At 37.2% G+C, this 23,610-nt stretch overlaps 1 protein-coding gene across 1 annotated transcript in view; it reads left to right on the plus strand.

Moving 5' to 3' along the window:
- The window catches only part of LOC105468234 (WD repeat domain 75), a 36,828-nt gene extending 18,419 nt beyond the window's left edge, over positions 1-18,409 (plus strand). Inside the window, exons 9-21 of the mRNA XM_011718335.3 lie at positions 5,358-5,516; positions 6,563-6,622; positions 6,715-6,830; positions 7,944-8,119; positions 9,280-9,437; positions 10,347-10,527; positions 11,353-11,447; positions 12,213-12,308; positions 12,929-13,098; positions 13,670-13,729; positions 17,049-17,195; positions 17,583-17,674; positions 18,067-18,409. Of these exons, the coding sequence (XP_011716637.2) occupies positions 5,358-5,516; positions 6,563-6,622; positions 6,715-6,830; positions 7,944-8,119; positions 9,280-9,437; positions 10,347-10,527; positions 11,353-11,447; positions 12,213-12,308; positions 12,929-13,098; positions 13,670-13,729; positions 17,049-17,195; positions 17,583-17,674; positions 18,067-18,271 (1,715 nt within the window). The 3' untranslated portion in view covers positions 18,272-18,409. The remainder of the gene's footprint in view (positions 1-5,357; positions 5,517-6,562; positions 6,623-6,714; positions 6,831-7,943; positions 8,120-9,279; positions 9,438-10,346; positions 10,528-11,352; positions 11,448-12,212; positions 12,309-12,928; positions 13,099-13,669; positions 13,730-17,048; positions 17,196-17,582; positions 17,675-18,066) is intronic.
- The last annotated feature ends 5,201 nt before the right edge of the window (positions 18,410-23,610 follow it).

Here is a 23,610-nt window from a genome sequence, read left to right on the forward strand (position 1 = left end):
TAATTAGCCTAACATGACATGGCGAGTAGGTGGGATTTAGACCTGGTTCTGATTTTAAAGCTCTTGTTTTTAACTGTTACATGGCCTTATTTGACATTAACTATTTTAAATTAATCTCCATCATTATTTCATTTAAGTTGCATGACTTCTGTCGCAGCTTTGTGTAGTGTAGCTATAGAGAGTAAAAATACCTTTAAAGTAAGGTGGTCTTCAATAGAAATACAGAGAAGTACATCTTGTTTTTGTTTACTTTTAGCGTCCTCACACCCATGTGGTGAAAGTTATGTCAGTTTATTGTGACTGGTCCTGTAAGAAAGTTACTACAGGCCGGGCGCGGTGCCTCAAGCCTGTAATCCCAGCACTTTGGGAGGCCGAGACGGGCGGATCATGAGGTCAGGAGATCAAGACCATCCTGGCTAACATGGTGAAACCCCGTCTCTACTAAAAAAAAATACAAAAAACTAGCCGGGCGAGGTGGCGGGCGCCTATAGTCCCAGCTACTCGGGAGGCTGAGGCAGGAGAATGGCGGAAACCCGGGAGGCGGAGCTTGCAGTGAGCTGAGATCCAGCCACTGCACTCCAGCCTGGGCGACAGAGTGAGACTCCGTCTCAAAAAAAAAAAAAAAAAAGAAAGTTACTACATACTAGAGAAGATTGTGTGCCTAAAAATGAGAAGCCAGGCTGGTTCAACATACACAAATCAATAAACGTAATCCATCACATAAACAGAACCAAAGACAAAAACCACACGATTATCTCAATAGATGCAGAAAAGTCCTTCGACCAAATTCAGCAGCCCTTCATGCTAAAAACTCTCAATAAATTAGGTATTGATGGGATGTATCTCAAAATAATAAGAGCTATTTATGACAGACCCACAGCCAATAAACTGAATGGGCAAAAACTGGAAGCATTCCCTTTGAAAACTGGCACAAGACGGGGATGCCCTGTCTCACCACTCCTATTCAACATAGTGTTGGAAGTTCTGGCCAGGGCAATCAGGCAGGAGAAAGAAAGGGTATTCAGTTAGGAAAAGAGGAAGTCAAATTGTCCCTGTTTGCAGATAACATGATTGTATATTTAGAAAACCCTGTCGTCTCAGCCCAAAATCTCCTTAAGCTGATAAGCAACTTCAGCAAAGTCTCAGGGTATAAAATCTGTGCAAAAATCACAAGCATTCCTATACACCAATAACAGACAAACAGAAAGCCAAATCATGAGTGAACTCCCATTCACAATTGCTTCAAAGAGAGTAAAATACCTAGGAATCCAACTTACAAGGGATGTGAAGGACCTCTTCAAGGAGAACTGCAAACCACTGCTCAACAAAATAAAAGAGGACACAAACAAATGGAAGAACATTCCATGCTCATGGATAGAAAGGATCAATATCGTGAAAATGGCCATACTGCCCAAGGTAATTTATAGATTCAATGCCATCCCCATCAAGCTACCAATGACTTTCTTCACAGAATTGGAAAAAACTACTTTAAAGTGCATATGGAACCAAAAAAGAGCCCGCACTGCCAAGACAAGCAAAAAGAACAAAACTGGAAGCATCACGCTACCTGACTTCAAACTATACTACAAGGCTACAATAACCAAAACAGCATGGTACTGGTACCAAAACAGATATAGACCAATGGAACAGAACAGGACCCTCAGAAATACCACCACACATCTACAGCCATCTGATCTTTGACAAACCTGACAGAAACAAGAAATGGGGAAAGGATTCCCTATTTAATAAATGGTGCTGGAAAAACTGGCTAGCCATATGTAGAAAGCTGAAACTGGATCCCTTCCTAACATCTTATACAAAAATTAATTCAAGATGGATTAAAGACTTAAATGTTAGACCTAAAACCATAAAGACCCTAGAAGAAAACCAGGCAATACCATTCAGGACATAGGCATGGGCAAGGACTTCATGTCTAAAATACCAAAAGCAATAACAACAAATGCCAGAATTGACAAATGGGATCTAATTAAACTAAAGAGCTTCTGCACAGCAAAAGAAACTACCATCAGAGTTAACAGGCAACCTACAGAATGGGAGAAAATTTTTGCAATCTACTCATCTGACAAAGGGCTAATATCCAGAACCTACAAAGAACTCAAACAAATTTACAAGAAAAAAATCAACCCCATCAAAAAGTAGGCGAAGGGTATGAACAGACACTTCTCAAAAGAAGACATTTATGCAGCCAACAGACACATGAAAAAATGCTCAGCATCACTGGCCATCAGAGAAATGCAGATCAAAACCATAATAAGATACCATCTCACACAAGTTAGAATGGCGATCATTAAAAAGTCAGGAAACAATAGGTGCTGGAGAGGATGTGGAGAAATAGGAACACTTTTACACTGTTGGTGGGACTATAAACTAGTTCAACCATTGTGGAAGACAATGTGGTGATTCCTCAAGGATCTAGAACTAGAAATACCATTTGACCTAGCCATTCCATTACTGAGTATCTACCCAAAGGAGTATAAATCATGCTACTATAAAGACACATGCACACGTATGTGTATTGCAGCACTGTTCACAATAGCAAAGACTTGGAACCAACCCAAATGCCCATCAATGACAGACTAGATTAAGAAAATGTGGCACATATACACCATGGAATACTATGCAGCCATAAAAAAGGATGAGTTCGTGTCCTTTGCATGGACATGGATGAAGCTGGAAACCATCATTCTGAGGAAACTATCGCAAGGACAGAAAACCAAACACCCCATGTTCTCACTCATAGGTGGGAATTGAACAATGAGAATACTTGGTCACAGGATGGAGAACATCACACACCGGGGCCTGTCGTGGCGTGGGAGGAGGGGGGAGGGATAGCATTAGGAGAAATACCTAATGTAAATGACGAGTTAATGGGTGCAGCACACCAACATGGCACATTTGTACATATGTAACAAACCTGCACGTTGTGCACATGTACCCTAGAACTTTAATAATAATTTAAAAAATGAGAAACCAGGAAAAGTGATTTTTCTTTCTGCAGGTCTTCCTGGAGACTGAAAGGACAAGTCTTAGATGGTACCATATGCTGTGGGATCCTTAGAGGCTTACTTAGGTTTAATGCCCAGAAGCCCCAGAAAATGAGAGGCACCTTCAACCCGATTATGGTTTGGGGAGTAATGACTAGTGTATGGAGACAATGTAGGCTGCTTATTTGTATTCTCTACCCTCCTTCCCACTCCACACCCTGAAAATACTAGTGAGTGCTTGGTATCCTTATGTACACGTCTGTATATGTTCCAGGCAGGGTCTGTTTTTTGTTTTTGTTTTTGTTTTCTTTTAAGACAAGGTCTCATTTTGTCACCCAAGCTGGAGTGCAGTGGCACCATCTTGGCTCACTGCAACCTCGACTTCCGAGGCTCAAGCGGTCCTCCCACCTCAGCCCCCTAAGTAGCTGGACTACAGACACGCACCACTACGCCCAGCTAATTATTTGTATTTTTGTAGAGACAGGGTTTCACCATGTTGCCAGGCTGGTCTCAAACTCCTGACCTCAGATGATCCCCCTGCCTCTGCCTCCTGAAGTGCTGGGATTGCAGACGTGAGCTACCGTGCCCAGCCGCGATTTGAATTCTTGATGTTATATTTCAAGTAGCATGAATATTTTAAAATGAGAAATAATGGTTACAGTATGTAGTTTTCAATGAAATGTCCTTACTGACTGTGGAGGTATGAGTTAATAGAAAAAGAAAAAAATAGCTGTGTAAATGTAAAAGAAACACAGATTTTAGTTGTTGTGGAAAACTTTATAACTTAAGGCATATATGAACTGTATGCACAATGTATCATATGTGTATATATCAGATTCAACTTCTTAATTTTGTTTGTATACATCACAACTACATACCTTTAGTCTTCAGTTTAGCTAGATTTTATCAGCCTGCAGCTTTAGAAAATTTGATAAAAACCCCGTTATCAACCAGTGATCTTTAAAACCAGTCATTTTAGATTCATGAAAGAATGAAAAATGGTTATTTGATGGAATACTTCTGAGAAAACAGTCTGAAACAGTGTCCTATCTATCCATGTAGTCATTAAGACAGTCTCTTGCAGGTTTTTGTTTGTTTTCAAACCATTAGATTTAGGTGGCCACATTTGACTGGTGGCTACCGTGTTGACAATACAGCTATTGATCAGTTTGAGGAGAATTGATGTTTTTATAGTATTGAGTATTTTAATTTGTAATCATAATAAATACTTTTCCACTTTTTAGGTCTTTATCTCCGTGAGTTAGGATTTTTTTTCTGTAGGGTTCTCACATATATTTTTCACTAGACATTTGATGGTCTTTTGATAGTATTTTTTACTCTATATTCTAATTGACTTGCTAGTATTGAAAAATAAAAATGATTGTTGTATATTTCTCTTATAATCAGCTAAATTTACTTATTTTGTAAGTTTATCTGTAAACTATTTTGGCTGTGCCTTGATGTGGTCATGCTGTCTGTGAACATGGAAGTGATTATTTCCTTCTTTCCAATCCTTAAGCCTTTCCAGTTTCATTTCAGTGCACTAGACATCCAGTTAACATTGAATCAAAATGGTAATAGTATTCTTAATCACAAAGGGAAAGTTTTCGATAGTTTAACTTTTAGTGTGGTGTTCTCTATAGATGTTATCCAGGTATTCTTGATGAGATTCAAAGGGTCCCATCCATTCCTGAGTTTCTGAGAGGTGTTATCATGAATGGGTATAGAATTCTGTCATTTGCTTTTTCTGCATCTATTCAAATAATCATGATTTTTTCCTTTTGTTCTGTAAGTGGGGTTACATTAATTTATTTTTCAGCTGTTAAGTAATCTCACTCTTGCAGTAAACTCTGTGATGACATGATATCCATTTAATATATCGTTGGTATAGTATTTTACTTGAGAGTTTTCATCTGTCATGAAGTTGGCTTGTATTTTTTTTTATATATATAATATTTTTGGTATAGTATTATTAGGATCTTGTGAAGCAAAGTAGGAAGTGTCCTCTTTTGGTTACATGTAAGAGTATAAAATTGGTTTATTTCTTAAGTGTTTCGAAAAATTTATCAGTAAAGCTGTCTTGTCCTAAAAGATGTTTGTTTGTCCAGCTTTTCTAGTTGTCGACAGAAGAGTTGGTCAGCAACAAACTAATCAGATATCACTGGAAAAAAAATTCCTGAACCAGTGATCATTTGTCTTCAGAGTATATTAAAACATATGAAGACACTTTTTGTAGCTTTAAATGAGTTTATTTCTCTAGTACGGTAGGAAAAAATAAAGTGTTAATTATATTTTTCTTTCTCTTTTTTCCCCAAAACACCGTCCTTTTAATTTCTTTGAATGGATATGAAGGCACCAGCCTGCTGAGTGGCGGTCGTGAATCCGTACTTGTAGAGTGGCGCGATGCAACAGAGAAGAATAAGGAGTTTCTCCCACGTTTAGGAGCTACTATTGAACATATCTCAGTCTCGCCTGCAGGAGATTTATTCTGCACTTCTCACTCTGATAATAGTAAGTCTAAACTTTTATTGTGAGGAAATATATAAACACCATAAATTAGCTAGCATCTGTAGGGAACAGAGAATAAAGAGACATAAAACTAAGAGTAGCATATGAGATTTAATAAGCCTTCTTTTCCTTGCATTACTCCTCTCTTATCCACCCCCCTCTACCCCCAGGCACCACCAGAATTCAACGTTTTTGAGAATTATTTTTATCAAGTGGAGGCTAAGTATATTTGGTTATTGATGTGCCACTTACATTTTCAAAGTCTTAGTGTGGGATGACGTGGGGAAGTAAAGGGAAGGTTTGGAAGGGGGCATTGGTGCTTTCATAAACGTGGCATTTTCAAAAGAATACTGCAAGATTCTCTTGATACAGCTGTTACCTCGGGGCATGAGTCCTGTAGATTTGATAGAAATAGAGGTGGTCTTGTATTTCTCCAAAACTTTGTTCAACCAGTGACTGCTCAGCCTAGACTATGGTGTCTTTGTAAATCCACTTCCTTGTCTTTCAAAAAAGAACATAACTGTGAACAGTTCATTTAGTGGCATGAAAGAGTTAAACTATCTTTATTAGATATATTCTTTATAGATTTTGCATTAACACTTAAAATGTGTTAATAGGTACAACTGATAAAAAACTTAAAGACTCCAACAGAAAACCCCTATCCCCACCCCTAGATTTTCCACTAAATCACAAAATATATTCCTGATTTTCTAGTAGTACTCTGAGTTCATTGAACTTACTGGGTTGTTTTGTATTCTGGTATATTTCAGAATGATATAAACTCAGATGACTCCACCTTGAAGCTCTAACCCAGGGGTGTCCAATCTTTTGGCTTCCCTGAGCCACGTTGAAAGAAGAATTGTCTTGGGCCAGACATAAAATATACTAACACTAATGATAGCTGATGAGCTAAAAACAATAATAATATAATGTTTCCAGAAAGTTTATGAATTTGTGTTGGGCTGCATAAAAAGCCACCCTGAGCCACAGGTTGGACAAGCTTTCTCTAACCTATTGATATTTAAATACCTATTTTTTTCTACCCACAGAGATAATAATTATTCACCGAAACCTTGAGGCATCCGCAGTAATTCAAGGCCTAGTGAAAGGTATTGCAGAACTCAGTGGATTTGGAATCATGAACATTTTAAAGAGTGCATATTTCTCTGATTTCACCTGTTATTTGTCACTACTTCTGCAGATAGGAGTATCTTCACTGGTTTGATGATTGATCCAAGAACTAAAGCTTTGGTTTTGAATGGAAAGCCTGGCCACTTGCAGTTTTATTCTCTCCAGAGTGATAAGCAGTTATACAATGTAAGATTTTGATTCATTAGCCTTGAAATTAATGAAAGCTCTTTACAATACCACTGGAGTCAAGCAGTTTGTTTAGTAGCCTTTAAAACAAGATCCTGTGCAGATATTTACTTGAACATAGTATTATTCATGGTTACTTAGTTCCGTTGTTCAGAGCATAATTCCGTTGAGGCCACAGTTGCAGATTAAATGTAAGCCAGTTGGCACTCCTGCACTTGCTCTCTCTATCTTTTGTTTCAGAATGCCTTCCTATTAGCTGTCCCATACATCTGTGCCTTTGAGTCACAAGGATAAAGAAACAAAAATAGGTAGATTGACAATACAAATTTGTATCTGCTTCGTAGTGAAACACTGTCATATTCACATATGGAAGATAAAATGTTCAGTGTTGATTAAAGAGGAACACTTCTTACAATCCTGATAAGTCCAATCCAGATGTTCCACTTTTCTTGTGCCCCACGGCACTCTTTATAGATCTCTGTCATAGCAACTGTGACACTAGCTCTCTCACCATGGCCTTTAGACCCCGAAAAAAAAGGAAGCGTATTAATCTTTTTATGCTTATCTCAAGTATAATACCTGTAAATTGTAGGCATTTAGTACACTTAATAGTAGGCATTTTATTTACTTAGTATAGGCAAGGAAATGGGATTTTGTAAAACAACCATAAATAAATGCTGCCTACTTAAATTGGCTATCTTTTTCATTTCTTAAAGATTGTAGGTTTATTTCTGTTCTGCTTATTTCTAGTGATGGAGAATCTAGCCTTGAGATGATGTAAAGCTGTATGTTCTTAGAAACAAAAGAAAAGCACTACTATAAATTAACGGTTCTCTTGTATCATATAGTGGGTGTTAGTAATCGCTAATATTCAAGGTCATTGAAGAATAATTACCACCAAATTGATACTATATAATGTGTTCCCTTTTTTAATGACAATTCTAGTGTCCACAGTAACAATTAGTTCATGTTTACCGTTATTTAAAAATCTATTACTATAGATTATAGAAGTTGTCTTGGATGTAGTTAATTATCATTCCTTGAATGCTGTAATGTTTGTGTATTTATGTTAATAAACATTTTGGTTTTTTTGTTTTTTTTTTTACTCATCAGTTAGATATTATACAGCAAGAATATATTAATGATTATGGTCTGATCCAAATTGAACTAACAAAGGCTGCATTTGGCTGCTTTGGTAACTGGCTTGCAACAGTGGAACAGCGGCAAGAAAAGGAAACTGAGCTTGAATTGCAAATGAAACTGTGGATGTATAATAAGAAAACACAAGGGTAATACGATCTGTGTAGCCACTTAATTTCAAAGTATAAAATATTTCACTTCCCATTTTACGGTTTCAGTTGTCTTTAAGATGTTTCATCTTGACAAGGTTTAGATTTAGAGATACGGAGAGGTGTTATTCTAATAAAACCTTTAAGCATTTTGCTCTGAGAAAGCATTGGTGTCCTCTAAATCATAATGTCATCTCATAATGAATAAAGACACATGGAAAAGTGACACCTCCTCAAGGGCATAATACCAAATTCTAGACAAATCCAGGATTAGAATCCAAATGTTCCCTTGCACTTCCATAAACAGCATACTGCCTTTGGAAAAGAGGGAGTATAGGTAGAAGTGTAGCGTAGTATAGTGCAGCGTGGATGTTGTGATTAGATAAGGAATCCACTCTCGTACTCTAGCTATAATAACCATTTATCAAATCTTTGCTGTGTGCCAAGAACTTGGCTTAGAGCTTTGTACCCATTGTCTTACTCTTCAAAAGAACACTGTAAGATAAGCCTGTTGTCTATATTTTATAGGTGAAGAAATAGGCCCAGAGAGATTAAGTGGTTGTCCCTAGTCACTGTTTTTATAACTTGTGCTCTTTTAAAATCACAACCCTATGCCGCCTTGATGTTCTTTTAAGAACACAGTCCTAGTTATCTTTAATTCATAGCATTGCCCTCTAAGCTCGAAACAAGCTTTAACAGGTCATTTAGGTGACTAAAAATAGTAAATAATGACCAGCCAGTTTGACTAAGTAGTTTCCTGTCTGTTTTTCCTTGGCCCAAGTGGGGTGTTTCACAGCCATTCCATTTTTTATTTTCAAAAGTAGGCAGGAATCTGGGTTCTATACAAGTTCCTGCAGAGTTTGATACAGTAGGCTTTTGAGTACCAGTGATTGGTGACCTGTTTTATCCTCATTTTGTACCGGTGGGTTGACTAGTACACATAATGTTCTCTAAAGTTACAAAAGGGCAAAGGTGATATATTAGAACTCTTTGCATCCTGTGGCCATTAAAGGTAGAGCACTCAATTGTTTGTCATTCTAGGTGATTATCAGTTGCCTGTTGTTCAAGATGCTATTGTAAAATGTACAGCATGTCAGAAATTCTTCTATACATCACTTTGTCCTCATGCAAGAATAAATTTGTGGTTTCCTTCCCGCTAGGTTTATCCTTAACACTAAGATTAACATGCCACACGAAGACTGCATTACAGCCCTCTGTTTCTGCAATGCAGAAAAATCTGAACAGCCCACCTTGGTTACAGCTAGCAAAGATGGTTACTTCAAAGTGTGGATATTAACAGATGACTCTGATATATACAGTACGTGAATTAAATATGTTATGTTTAAAGTGTGCACAATTTTAGGAATTAATTTCTTTTTCTCATGACTTGTATCCATCCTGGGAGGACATTTTCTGCTTTATTGAATTCTACAGGATATTGCTTAATTTTAATAGATTTAAGAGATTACATTTTACATGCCTTTTTCCTCAAATCTGTTCTTTTTAAATGGCATTCTTGATTAATCGTGTGCTGATTATTCTGGTTTTTTAGGGTAAAGTAAAAGGGGCTTTTACCAAGAGTCCTTTCACTCCTCCACTAGAGGGAGGTCAAGGTCTCCAGGGGAGGGCATAAATTTCAAAACAGTCAGATTTTGTAGCAATTCTGACTTAAAGAAGTTGTGGGGAACAGGTTTTTTTGTTTTGTGTCTTTGTTTCTTTTTTATTTTATTTTTTATTTGTGTGTATATCTTTGTTTCTTTGTTTCTTAATCCCTACTGCTTATAATGTTCCTTGTTTAGCAGTCTTTCTTTAACAGTGGGGGATACATTCCAAGAGCCCCCCCGCCGCGCCACCGCCCCAGCTGATGCCTGAAACTGCAGATAGTACCGAACCCTATATATACTGTTTTTCCTATACATACATATAGGAATAAATTAGTTTAATTTATAAGTTAGGCACAGTAAGAGGTTAATAACTAATAATAGAATGATTACAATAATATACTATAATAAAAGTTAAGTGAATATGTGTGTGCTCTGTCTCTGCCTTTCTCTGTCTTTCAGAATATCTTTTTGTACTGTACTCAGCTATTTTCAGACCTCAGTTGACCCCCGGGAACTGAAACCACAGAAAGTGAACCCTCAGATAACGGGAGACTAGGGGGAACTACTGTAGCATTCTCTAGCATTTACACAATTTCTGAACATTATGGCTTATATTTCCACAGAAAAAGCTGTTGGCTGGACCTGTGACTTTGTTGGTAGTTATCACAAATATCAAGCAACTAACTGTTGTTTCTCCGAAGATGGTTCTTTACTAGCCGTTAGTTTTGAGGAAATAGTCACAATATGGGATTCCATAACATGGGAACTTAAATGTACATTTTGCCAACGAGCTGGGAAAATAAGGTAGGTAAATCATTTGGGAAGTATGTAGTGCTATTTTTTAACTTGTTTAAGCAAGTCTTAAAACTTCAGTAGTCATTTATGCCCTCTCCAAAGTAGCCTGAAGGTCAGTGGGGCAAGCTGAAAAGCCAAAAATGCTGGAAAGCCAAAAATTCTGAGTTCACAAAGTGTGCCAACATTTCTGAAATTCAGGTTAACATTTAACTCTTGGCCTACATATTTTTTCTTTGGAATACTTTCATGGATGTGCTGAATGATAACAGAAGCCATACATAAGCCTCAGGGGATCCAAACCTTCTTATTTTCGGTGTATTCCCGTAAAAACCATGTTATGTGCCAACCTCATCGTTTCTGAGAGGCGCAGGGGAAAGTAGCAGAAGCATTTTCAGGTAGTTGGTCCTGAGAACGGAATCAGATGCCTACTGAGATCGTCTCTAATTGCCAGCAAGTCTGATTCTGAATTTACTTTGTAAAACTTTCTTCAGAATTGAAATTGCAAGTTTTCTTCTTCTCAGTAAATAAAACAGGATTTTTGTCAGATGACTTTGTACATTTGATGTACATTTTCTCTGTTACATGTTCATTGGTATACTGCACAGTGTGTTAAAGAATTGGTCATCCGATCTATTTTCCTAAAGAAATAGTTAAACCCTTCCTTTTGTACTCCTTAGACACTTTTTTCTTCAGGATAATTATAAACAAAAACATATGTGTCTATATTAAAATCTGCATCACATAGAACTAATACAGCCGCTGGAAGCCTGCAGTTCTTTGTAACTGAATTTGATAGAACTGACTGTTGCTAACTTCCTTGTGGTTTTAATCTAGGCACCTTTGCTTTGGGAGATTGACATGTTCAAAGTATCTACTTGGTGCTACTGAAAATGGCATTCTTTGCTGTTGGAATCTGCTGAGTTGTGCATGTAAGATTTTTTTTACTCTAAAGTGATCTAGCAAAGCGCATAGGGAGTTGACATTAAACTTTGGCATTTTAGGACTTAGGGATCATATCATCAGGTCTGTACTTGGAATAGTCAGTTTTTTACATGACATATTATACCACCAAAATTTGGAATACTGAGCCTGTAATAGACATTATTTATTAACTGCTTAATTGTTGGTAAGTCGTCTTCCATTATCCTTACCTTTTTCTACTGTTTTTAGTGTGTGTGACTTTCTGATGCCCTCTACATCCCCATCCTCATAACAATTTGAATAATTTTCTGCTCATTTTTAATGCTTACTAATCTGCATTACCCCGACAACTTAAATTCAAATGTAATCTATCACAGTCCTAACAAATGTGAACATTTTACCCATTTGAGTGTATGTTTGGAAGGCATAGTAGTTGCTTATTAAATGAATGTGTGTGATAACTTTTTTCAGTATTCTTTACAGTTAACTCTGGTTAACATACTATCCACATTTAGCAGCATCAGAAAAGCACTAGACATAAATTTCAATGAAATAATAATCTTTTCATAGTTTGTACAAGGAGCGCTAAAGTTCCAGTGTGTTTTTCTTTCGGCCTCTCACTTTAGTGCAGCCTTCCACAGATCGTTTCAGTGTGTCTCCATGTGTGTTAGTTGGAAGCATAAGATTCTTCTTCCTAAGAATAATAGAAGTTTTTTAAAGCTTTTGGTAAATCTTTCCTCAGAAGTGAATCACCTTTTTTTTTTCCCCCTCAGTGGAGTGGAATGCAAAATTAAATGTTAGAGTTATGGAACCTGATCCTAATTCAGAGAATATTGCAGCAATCTCTCAGTCTTCAGTGGGTTCAGACTGTAAGTACAAACCACACTTTGTAGTAAGAGAATATCTATGACCTAAGTTTTCTTCTTAATATAATTTGAGTCAAACTTGCCTTCAAATCAGATGTTAATTGGAAGCCATTTTGCTTGAGGCACGGCCCTTCCTTGCCCTAACACTTTGTCATTGTGTAAGTCCATACTTAGTTCTAGGAGAGCTCCAATACGTTTCTTATTTTTCCACAAGCCAGTTACTCAGTCTTTAAAATTCAGGAGATTTCACCACTTTGACACATTCCCAACTGCCCCTGAGAAGCTTTAATTGGTCATCCTCTGTGTTCTTGAAGCAGTTTCTACATATCTCATTTCTAGTACTTACAGACAAAATACTACTGTGGTTTCTGTCTTCTGCAGTAGGCCCTGGCCTCTGGAGCAGGAATTCTTCTTTCTCTTTTTCATCCTCATAGCCCTCATTCCTAACCTGCCTGGCCCATAGTAGGCACATAGTAGATACCTCTTGAATCAGCCTAAAACAGTCATGACTTGGGCCAGTTACTCAATGGGGTGAGTCCCAGGATTAGTGTGATCTGCCAGTCTAAGGCTAGAACTAACCTTTTCAGGCAAAATGTTATTGTCTCTTTGTTTTTTTCCTCTAGTGTTTGTATTTAAACCTAGTGAGCCAAGGCCATTGTATATTCAAAAGGGTATCTCCAGAGAGGAAGTCCAGTGGGGAGTGTTTGTTCCACGAGATGTCCCTGAATCTTTCACCTCAGAAGCTTACCAGTGGCTAAATAGATCCCAGTTTTACTTCCTAACAAAATCACAGGTAACTGCCCCCCTCAAAAAAGGCAATCGCTTTGTACATGGAATTTTAGACTAATAGCCCATGACTGTTGGTGTGAGTTTGTTCTAGGTGAAATAACTTCATTAAAGGATTATTTCCCCAAAAATTAGGTCTAATATGCCCAGTACAGCAGTATTATTAATGTAAATGTATTATCATTTTACCCCACACCTTTGAGGTTCCTTAGGTATTGCTTGCATTAACTCTGTGACAGCAAAGAAGCAGAAGACAACTAAAATACTTCAAATTGCGTAAATGTTTTTTTTTTTTTTTATTTTAGTGTTTGATTTGCAGTTTTTAAAATGGTGGCTTGAGTTTGGTCTGTCAGTTATTTTTTATTCATTTCCATTTCTTAAGTATCTCTCAGACATAATCTTGTAACTCTCATAGTGGTTATTAAATAGGTTTAAATCTTTTATTCCTTTTCTATTGTCAAATATATATATCAAAATGAAAAATTTGACCTTCCCATTTTTTAACACCCTGTAACACCTTGTTTAGATTTGCACTCTACAGTTTGTCTTTTGCATCGTTAATTGATCTCTCTTTTCAGAGTTTATTGACATTCAGTACAAAGTCTCCAGAAGAAAAACTCACACCAACAAGCAAACAGGTATGTTTTAGCCATTCATAGCAGGATGCATTGCCTACCTGAAAGGATACAATTACCTTTTAGAAGTCAACTATGAGAAAAATATTTCACTTGACCCTAAAATGGAATTAGAAGTCATATACTTATAAACTGATATGTCTCTCTTGAAAGTTTTAGTGCTCTTTTAAAATTGTTTTAATTTATAATATCGGTAACATGCTTCCGATTTAAAGAGTCAAATATTTTTACAAGGCTCTTCAGAAAAAACTCCATCACCACTACCATTACCCTCAAAGACAATCACTCTCAAATCTTTTAGCTGAAGTTTTTTTTAACTCTGAATCTCTAAGAAATCTCTAAGAAATGTTTATATTTCTAATTATAGATTTTTCAGATTTAGGTATTATCTGTTAACTCTGATCTATTGAAGCTGAATTTTTAGCCCTTTTTTACATCAGCACTGCTTGCATATACACAACACACACTTTCCCTACTTGTCCCCCAATTTTCCCCATATGGGTAAATGTTAAATAGGTTAGTTTAGTAGTCATTGTCATAGCTGTATTAACACAATTCATAGCCAAGCCATGTAGTAGTAATAGGCAGATTGTTTTTCCTTTTGTGACCAAGTTTTTATTTTCTCTGGAGTTAATGATTGCCTTCTTTTTTCATTTGCTTAGTTTTCTATTCTCATGTAATTCAACCCAAATTCTGCTCAAGTTGTATAAGTCTTCTCTGTGTGTTTTCAGATACCTTAGGTATTTTTTCAAGTCATGAAGGATTATTTCCAAGAGCCTTCTGACTGTCTTCAGTCTGGACTGATTGCTCTGGAAACCTGCTACAGAGTAGTCATCCTAGGATCTATATTCACCATCATCTGGGGATTTATTTGACTTCTACTCTATTAGTGGCATAGTTTTTCTCTTTCTTTGGTCACTCCCTCATTTTGGTGAAGCATTCTTTTAGTGCATTGGAGGTCAATTGAAGACCTTGCATGTTTGGAAATGTTTTTATTCTCTTTCACTTGATTATTATAGAGTTGTAGGTTGAAAATCATTCTTGCAGAACTTTGACATTATTGTCCTATTATTTTCTAATTTCCAGTATTACTAGAAGTTCAATACCATTCTTATTCTTGTTCCTTCATCTGTAACTTGGCTTGTTTATTTTCCTTTGAAACTCATTGGATTAATTCAATAATTTTTTTGTTATTTACTGTATGCCGGGGACCATTCTAGACCCTTGGGATACAGTAGTGAGAAAAGTAGTCAAGTCCCTATAAATTTGTGGTATTCACAGTCCACCAGAAGATCGAGACAGTAAACAACATGCATTAAGTAAAATATGGAATAGAGAAGGTGGTAAGAATTACGGTGGGGTGGGGGATAGATGAAAAGATGGCATGCATGGGATGCAGCTTATCATTTTAAACAGGGAAGTCTAGGTAGGCCTTTTTGAAAAGATTCTGACTTTTTATCTGAGTTACATATAGGGCCCCTTGGAAGGTTTTGAGTAGAGAACTAAGGAGGAGCTAATTACTTCTTTCCCTGTATTTTCTCTATTTTCTAGAACTCCTATTATTTAGTGCTGGACCTTCTAAAATGGTTCTCTATGATTCTTATTGTTTTACCTATTTTTTGTTTGTTTTCTGGAAGATTTCTTCATCTTTATCATCACATCTTTTTTTCTTTTTCATGGTCTGTTTCCATCACATTTTTGTTTGGTTTTGGTTTGTTTTGGTTGCTGCCTTTCATCTAGAGGTTTTCATCAGAGTCTGATGATTCTTGACTGTCTTTGGATTTAAAAGTGGGTTAAAAAGCCACTTGGAAGTTCTCTGCCTGTGCAGAACTTATCCCCTGGCTTCCACTATGTGAGCTAATTTATTGAGACAATCTCAAATGTCATTACAATTGACCCTTGAGCAACATAGAGATTGAAAACCTATGTATAACTTTTGACTTCCCAGAACTTAATCTGAAGCCTTACCAATAACAGTTATTTGTGTTATATGTGTTATATACTGTATTCTTACAACAAAGTAAGCTAGAGGGAAAAAAAATGTTAAGAAAATCATAAGGAGGCTGGGCACGGTGGTTCATGCCTGTAATCCCAGCACTTAGTGAGGCCGGGGCAGGTGGATCACTTGAGGTCAGGAGTTCAAGACCAGCCTGGCCAACATGGCAAAACCCCATCTCTACTAAAAATACAAAAATTAGCCTGACGTGGTGGTGCACACCTGTAATCCCACCTACTCGAGGGGCTGAGGCAGGAGAATCACTTGAACCTGGGAGGTAGAGGTTGCAGTGAGCCCAGGTCATACCTCTGTACTCCAGCCTGGGTGACAGAACTAGACTCCGTCTCAAAAAAAATAAAAAATACTGTAAAGAAAAGAAAAATATGTTTATTCATTAAGTGGAAATAGATCATCACAAAGGTCTTCATCCTTATCTTCACATCAAGTAGGCTAAGGAAGAAAAGGGGTTGATACTGCCATCTCAGCTCTGGCAGAAATAGAATAAACTTGACATAGCCGTGTTATTCGAACCCTTGTTATTCCAAGGTCAGCTGTATCTTTAGGTTTTACTTAGGCTGGTCAAATTAACCATATAAAATTCTTCTGCGTTCTTGCCTGAAGGACTTAGACCTGCCTGCCAGTGTTCTGAGAACCCACTAATGAAGTACAACTGCCTAGATATGAAGATACCACCACCACCGCCACCACTGCTACCCATACCCAGCCTAAAGACCTAGAGCCCTCTGCTGTGGCTCAGGAGGAGCTGTAGCAATCTGGGTGCTTTCTAAATAGACTTTTGACCAGCCCATCTGGTTTGTCTAGTCCCATTTTCACCCCACATGCAGAGTTACTATTATTACCAACTCCTGAGCATGTGCAGGATTCTGTAGTATGAACTGGGATGCTTGGCTTTCCCTACAGCCAGCTTAGAATTGTGCTTTCTCAGCTCTACTGAGCTCAATACCATCCTTCAGCCTGCTCTCCAGCTTCCAACATGTTACTGTTGAGGCCTTTTCCCTCATTTTCTATCATTGTGAGTATGTGCCCTTCGAAAACCCTTTTGCTATCATTTTTGTGGGATTTGGTGAAGAACTAGTGGTAAATGCATGTTTTATTCTGTCATCTAAGTGTCCACTGTTAGCTCTTCTCATAAGTGCAATGCTAGGCCTCAGCTGCTTTCTCAGTGAAATGAGAGAATCATACTAGCTGGATAATTTGTAAAATCCCTTTCCTCACAGACTTATGATTCTGTAGTACTTACTGTTAAGTCAAAAGCAGTTCTTCCTTTCTTCTGAAATAATTTCCCTTTGTCTTAAATCCTTATAGCTGCTAGCAGAAGAAAGTCTTCCCACAACCCCATTTTATTTCATATTGGGAAAACACAGGCAACTGCAGGATGAAAAATTAAATGAAACTTTAGAGAATGAGCTGGTACAACTACCCTTAACAGAAAACATACCTGCAGTTAGTGAGGTAAGTAATTATGAAAGCAAACCATGTGAAACAGATTAAATGCACTTAAAGCACCCGAAGCTGGAGTTTTGACACAGTCAATCTGTAATTTGTATGCTGTACAACTTTAATACCCAAATAAATAACTAACAACAAACTGAATAAGTTAACCTTGTGATCTGGGATTGTTTTGGCCTGGATCTGGGGTAGGGGTAGAGGTGGTTGTTGGCATAAATGTAGGAAGGTAGAAATGCATTTTTCTTTGGTTTGGCTTTTGTATGGGGAAAGCTTTTTCACATTTCACTCTTGGCATTTACAATAAAAGGGCCTCCGTGAGGACACTGTAGGAACAGACTGCAGTGGAGGATAACCATTTTAACTGGAACTCTGTTTTCTGTTTGACTCCAGCTTCTTCACACTCCAGCCCATGTCCTGCCATCTGCTGCTTTCCTGTGCTCCATGTTTGTAAATTCATTGCTGCTGTCTAAAGAGACTAAGAGGTAAAGCAGTTCTTAAGACAGGTTTAGATGCACTGTTTTGGGAAACAGGATGGTTTGTGTTTATCCTTTTTTAGAATATTCTTCCACGTATTTCTTTTATTTCCTAAATTAAAACCGATTTAAAGGCTATAGGATTATTAAGTCAAGTAAAATATATTGAAAATAAGTTTCAAAAAAGATCTTTGTGTGTTCTAAGGGTTTGGTACATAATTTAAAATTATACTTTTGTAAATTCACCTGCTCTTTTATAAATAACCCATAATTTTTAAAGTGTACTTAGTAAGAAAAGTCTTCATTTACTTTGTATGGTATTTCTACATAGGTGTCAAATTAGAAAGTTACTGTTTAGAAACTTTTTTTAATAGTGTTTTTTTATTCTGTTATTGTTAAAGTGCTAAAGAAATTCCTGAAGATGTAGATATGGAAGAAGAAAAAGAAAGTGAAGATTCAGACGAAGAAAATGATTTTATCGAAAAGGTCCAGGATACAAATAACACAGGTTTAGGAGAGGACATTATACATCAGTTGTCAAAATCTGAAGAAAAAGAACTGAGAAAATTTAGGAAAATAGACTACAGCTGGATAGCTGCCCTTTAGGCCTTGGAGATGGGGAGGATTCTTGGACTTTGTGTTTCTGATTGTATGTTGATATTCCAAAAACATCTATTTTAATGTTATTTCTGTTCTAAAAACAAGATAATAAATATTAAGCTTTGCTTTTTAAAAAAAACATAATATGAACATGGATTTGCATCATGCTTTAGAGTTACTGGATCATTGGTATACCATATCATCTCATTTTTTTATTTTGAGTCACACGTCAGCCTTATAAAACAAGTAGGTATTTTCTTCACAGGTGATACAGGAGAACTGAGACTTGAACTGTACAGCATATGTCCCCTTAGCTGCAGTTTGGAGATACGAAAAGTTTTGAAAATTAAAAGTCTTTGTTGATATAATTGTCTTAAGTTTAACACTGAAATTCATTTGGTGGCCAAATATGACCTGAGCTGGAGTGAGGTTTCTTTAGTCCTGATTTATTCCTCTTAGTGTATTTATTTCTCTTAGAGAAATTTAGAGACAAGTTGATTATGTGGTGTTCCACAAACCTCACTGAGGGTATTATGTAGTGACATGGGCTGCCTAAAATTCTGAATTCAGATCATCTGGCCCAAAGTCCCGTTGCTAGTAGAAAACGATCCAAATCCCCTGTTTCATGTTAAAGCAGTGACGCTACTACATCTTAACCACCTAGCATTTTGAGTTTTCCACTTACCTAACGTACTTCTGTAAAATTTATATTTAAAAGCACAAAAAACAAAGTGTTTGTAAGAGCACATCTCAATGAATGTTCACAAAAATTGCTGCAAATGGCTTTTTAGTTTGTGCTGTAGACCAAATGTTTGTGCACCCCCTAAAATTCAAATGTTGGAATCTAATCCTCAATGTGGTATTTGGAGATGGGGCCTTTAGGAGATGATTAGGTCATGAGACGGGAGCCTTTGTGAATAGAATAAATGCCATTGTAAAAGAGATTCTGGAGAGCTCCTTTAGGCCCGTTCTAATATGTGGGGACACAGCAAGAAGAAAACCATCGGAACGATGAGGTGGAGCCTCACCAAACAGCAAATCTGGTGCCTTTTTGTTAGACTTTCCGGCTTCCAGAACTGAGACCTAAGTTTCTGTTTATAAGCCACCTAGTCTGTAGCATCCTAAACAGACTTAAAATGTTTCTGAATCACTATATAAAATCTTAACTTTTTTTTTTCAAGCCCCCAACTCCCACCTGAGACTCTAAAGTAGCTGGAACTACAGGCACCACCACGCCTGGCTAATTTTTTAATTTTTTGTAGAGATGTCTTGCTATGTTGTCCAGGCTAGTCTCGAACTCTTTGACCTCTAGCGATCCTCCCACCTCGGCTACATTTTTTAAAAATAAGCTGCATTGAGATTTGAGATGTAACAAAGCATACAAGTCATGCATTTAAAGAGGACAATTTAGTGATTTTTAATACATTCAGGGTTGCACACCATCACCACAATCAATTTTAGAACATTTTCATCACCCCAAAACTAGCCATTTCCCTTAAGCTCCCTCACCTCACCAACAATGCAACTATTCATCCCATCTCTGTAAATTTGCCTATTCTGGACATTTCATGTAAATGGACTCATACAGTATGTGATCTTTTGTAACTGTCTGCTTTCACTTAGCATCCATGTTGTAGATATATCAGTACTTCATTCCTTTTTATTTTCACTTTTGTGAGTATACCTACAAGTGGAATTACTGGGTTATTTGGTAACTATGTTTAACCTTTTGAAGAACTAGCAGACTTTACATATCAACTGCAGCATTTTACATTACTTACATTATGGCACATAAATTGCTCCACAGTCATCCACTATATTGAGTCCCCTTTTACTGGTGATGGGATGGAAGGTGGAAATTTAAAAAAAATTGACATCCTTTTTCAGGGCTGCTTTTGTTGTTTTAAATATTTTTTTTAGTATAGTTTTAGGTCAAGAAAATTGAAAGTACAGAGATTTCCCATATACCCACTCCCCCAACACATGCAATGCAATAGCCTACTCCATTATCAACATCTCTGGTGCACCAGAGTGGTACATTTTTTACAATCAAAGAACCTACCTCAACCCATCATAATCACCCAGTCTAATTTGAATTAGGGTGCAGTCTTGGTGTAATTCTGTGGATTTACACAACGTATGTATCCATCGGTATAGTATTACTCAAGAGTATTTTCACTGCTACCAGCCTCGTCTTAATTGCTTACCACCCAAATCTCCATTGTTTTTGAGGCTTCTGTCAGAACTGTATTCTTATGGACTGCCTCTTGCCCCTGGGCAAGATATCTGAGCCACTGCTCCAGAACCATGGGTAAGCACAAAGGACCAATTCTCTCAAGAGTGACACCCCTGCTTTACAAACTGGGCAGAGGCAGTAGCCTACCAGCAAGCTGGGGCAGTGGTGACCAGAGCTCCAGTATTCTTAGCCTACCATCCCTGGAGTAGAGGCTCCACTCTGTGAGTAGGGGAGGGAGGTTGGTGAAGGAAGGGAGATTCCAACCTCTGGCCTGGAATGTAGCCTCTGCAACAGAGAATTGGAGGCAATGAGAAATGCTGACAGCTGAGGGGAGAGGAATCTTTGGCCACGGCTGCCCAGAATGGAGTTTCTATCATGCTGGCTGAATAGAGGAGGAAGGAGAACTTTGTGACTTGAGTACCACAGACTCTCACTGTTCTTGCCACCAAGATTTATTAGAATGTGTTGAATAAATGTTTCTTCATTTGCTGTATACCCTTAAAACAATTTCTGGAGACTTTATTTATTTATTTATTTATTTTTGAGACAGAGTCTCCCTGTTACCCAGGCTGTAGTACAGTGGTGCAATCTTGGCTCACTGCCGCCTCCACCTCCCAGGTTCAAGCAATTCTTCTGCCTCAGCCTCCTATCTGGGACTACAGGCACCAGCCACCATGTCCAGCTACTTTTTGTGTTTTTAGCAGAGATGGGGTTTCACCATGTTGGCAAGGCTGGTGTCAAACTCCTGACCTCAAGGGATCCGCCCACCTGGGCCTCCCAAAGTGCTGGGATTACAGGCCTCAGCCACTGTGCCCAGCCAATTTCTGGAGACTTTAAATGGTTAGGTTTTTGAAAGTAACTTACTGATTACGGTTGTTCTAAGGAGCAGGTCCATGGATTTCAGACTGCCATTGAAGTAGACCTCTCAAGTCTCAGTTTACATTTTCTTCTTTGCCTCTTCTTTTTTTCCTTTTTTTCTTATTTCTTTCTGTGCACAATTTGTTGAAAAACTCAACTTTGCCCTGTGAGTTCCTCACTGATTTTGCAGATTTCTTTCATGGCTTTTAACATGACCCTCTATATATTGGTAGTTGTATCTAGAGTAGCACTATGCAATAAAAGTATAATGCAAGTCCTATGTATAACTTTAAATTCTCTAATAGTTACAATAAAAAAGTAAAAACCAAATGAAATTAATGCTAATGATATATTTTCTAAGACCCTAAAACGATGTTTTATTAAATTCCATGTGTCTAAAATATTTCAACCTATAACCAAGTTTTAAATGATTTATTGGGATATTTTACATTTTTTTCTATACTGCCTTCAAAACTCAGTGTATGTTTTATACTTACAGCACATTTCCATTTGAACTAGCCACACTTCCAGTACTTAGTTAGCTACCTGCGCCCAGTAGCTATGGTTTTGGACAGCATGAATCTGGAAGCTTGATCGGATTTACTTGGAAATTTTAAGTAAAACAAGAAAGATTGTGTCAACATTCATTTTGATCTTTTCAGCTTCTCCTCCCTCTTCCTTTAGGAGATTGGGGCATATTGACATAATTACAAATAAATTTTATTATTATTTTGCCCTATGCAGACACTGACGTGGTACTTCCAAGCATAAGAAATACTTATTTTTTGCAGTTGTACATGAAAGATTTTATACTTTCAAATCAAATTACTTAACTTCAAGACATGTCTTTTTAAAATAGTGATTACTATATAACCTGAAAAATCACTGTGTAAGTGTGGACTTAATTACTTTTTCGAATAAGTTGATCACTCTTACACTAAAACCTTGCCAGGGAAGATTATTTTAATTCCTGCTTCAATATTAATTCTTTTCTCAAAGAATACTATACAAGTAATAGGGAAATGGCTGCTTGATTCCTTAAAACCTGGACTTTCATCTAGCTGTTCTATAATGCTGTCCCTCAGTTCCTTTCCTACTAGAAGCTGGTCCGGTCATAGAAGGTGAATTCATAAAGACTACTCACTTTCTATCCTTCCTCATTGTTCATTTCATTTATCTATCAAGATATGAGCCTGTTACACTTGGTGCTTTCACTGTAGACTACTCACCTTCTATCCTTCCTCATTGTTCATTTCATTTATCTATCAAGACATGAGCCTGTTACACTTGGTGCTCTCACTGGTATGCCTTTCATAATGAAAGGCATAGCTTATAATTCAGGAAATATACAATCTCAACTTCACTGGGGAACGGACCGCATGTTAATCACCAACTATGTGCTATGCATTTCACACACATACTTTGTCTATAATATCATGTGTCAGGTGTTACCCCAATTTCACACAGGAGGAAACCGGTTTCAGAGAGATTAAGTAAATCCTATTTAGGTCACTGAGCTATCAGAGGTGGGGCTAAAACAGAAGGACCTCTGCCTATCAAATCCCAAATCTTGTGCACTTCTAGAATAACATATTGTCTACCAGACACTTAAAGCAGCTAATTAGCATTATAGAGGGATCTATAATTGGGGAGGAATTATGATAAGAATCAAACAAAATAGCCCAGATTTAGAGCTAATCTCAGCTGTAAATGAGTTAGCTAGCTCTGTGACCTGGCTATAATCCTTTCAACTGTCTGGGCTTAAATCCCCTCATCAGTAAAATGTGCTCTTGCCCCATGCAAATGGTTTTGTTTACCTGACTAATATGATTATATTGCACACATAGGAAATGCGTGTAAAATTTGAATATTGTACAAGATTATACACTTGAGTAGATACAAAATTTTAATGAAAAATCTACTAATTGAATACATATTGATTAAAATAGCTTCGTTGTTAATGTGCTGAAACAACAGTCCTCTTTGGTTTTTTCCTCCAATCATGGACTAGCACCCAATATAGAAATTTTAGAATATGTTGAAATGTTGAGGATAATGTGTTTTAAATAACTTCAGTTCTTTGTACTGTGACTATAATGGAGTCTTTAACAGAAACCTATTAACATAACTATCTGGTTAAAATTAACTAAATCTTGTAAATGGCACCAACTTTTCTTCGAGGCTGCTCTATCTGACCTACTACTTCTTGAAATTGTGCTTCCTCTGTTAGTTGTGTTTCTCGATAGCAACA

The sequence above is a fragment of the Macaca nemestrina genome, chromosome 11, assembly GCF_043159975.1.
Source record: "Macaca nemestrina isolate mMacNem1 chromosome 11, mMacNem.hap1, whole genome shotgun sequence".
In the NCBI taxonomy this organism is placed as follows: Eukaryota; Metazoa; Chordata; class Mammalia; order Primates; family Cercopithecidae; genus Macaca; species Macaca nemestrina.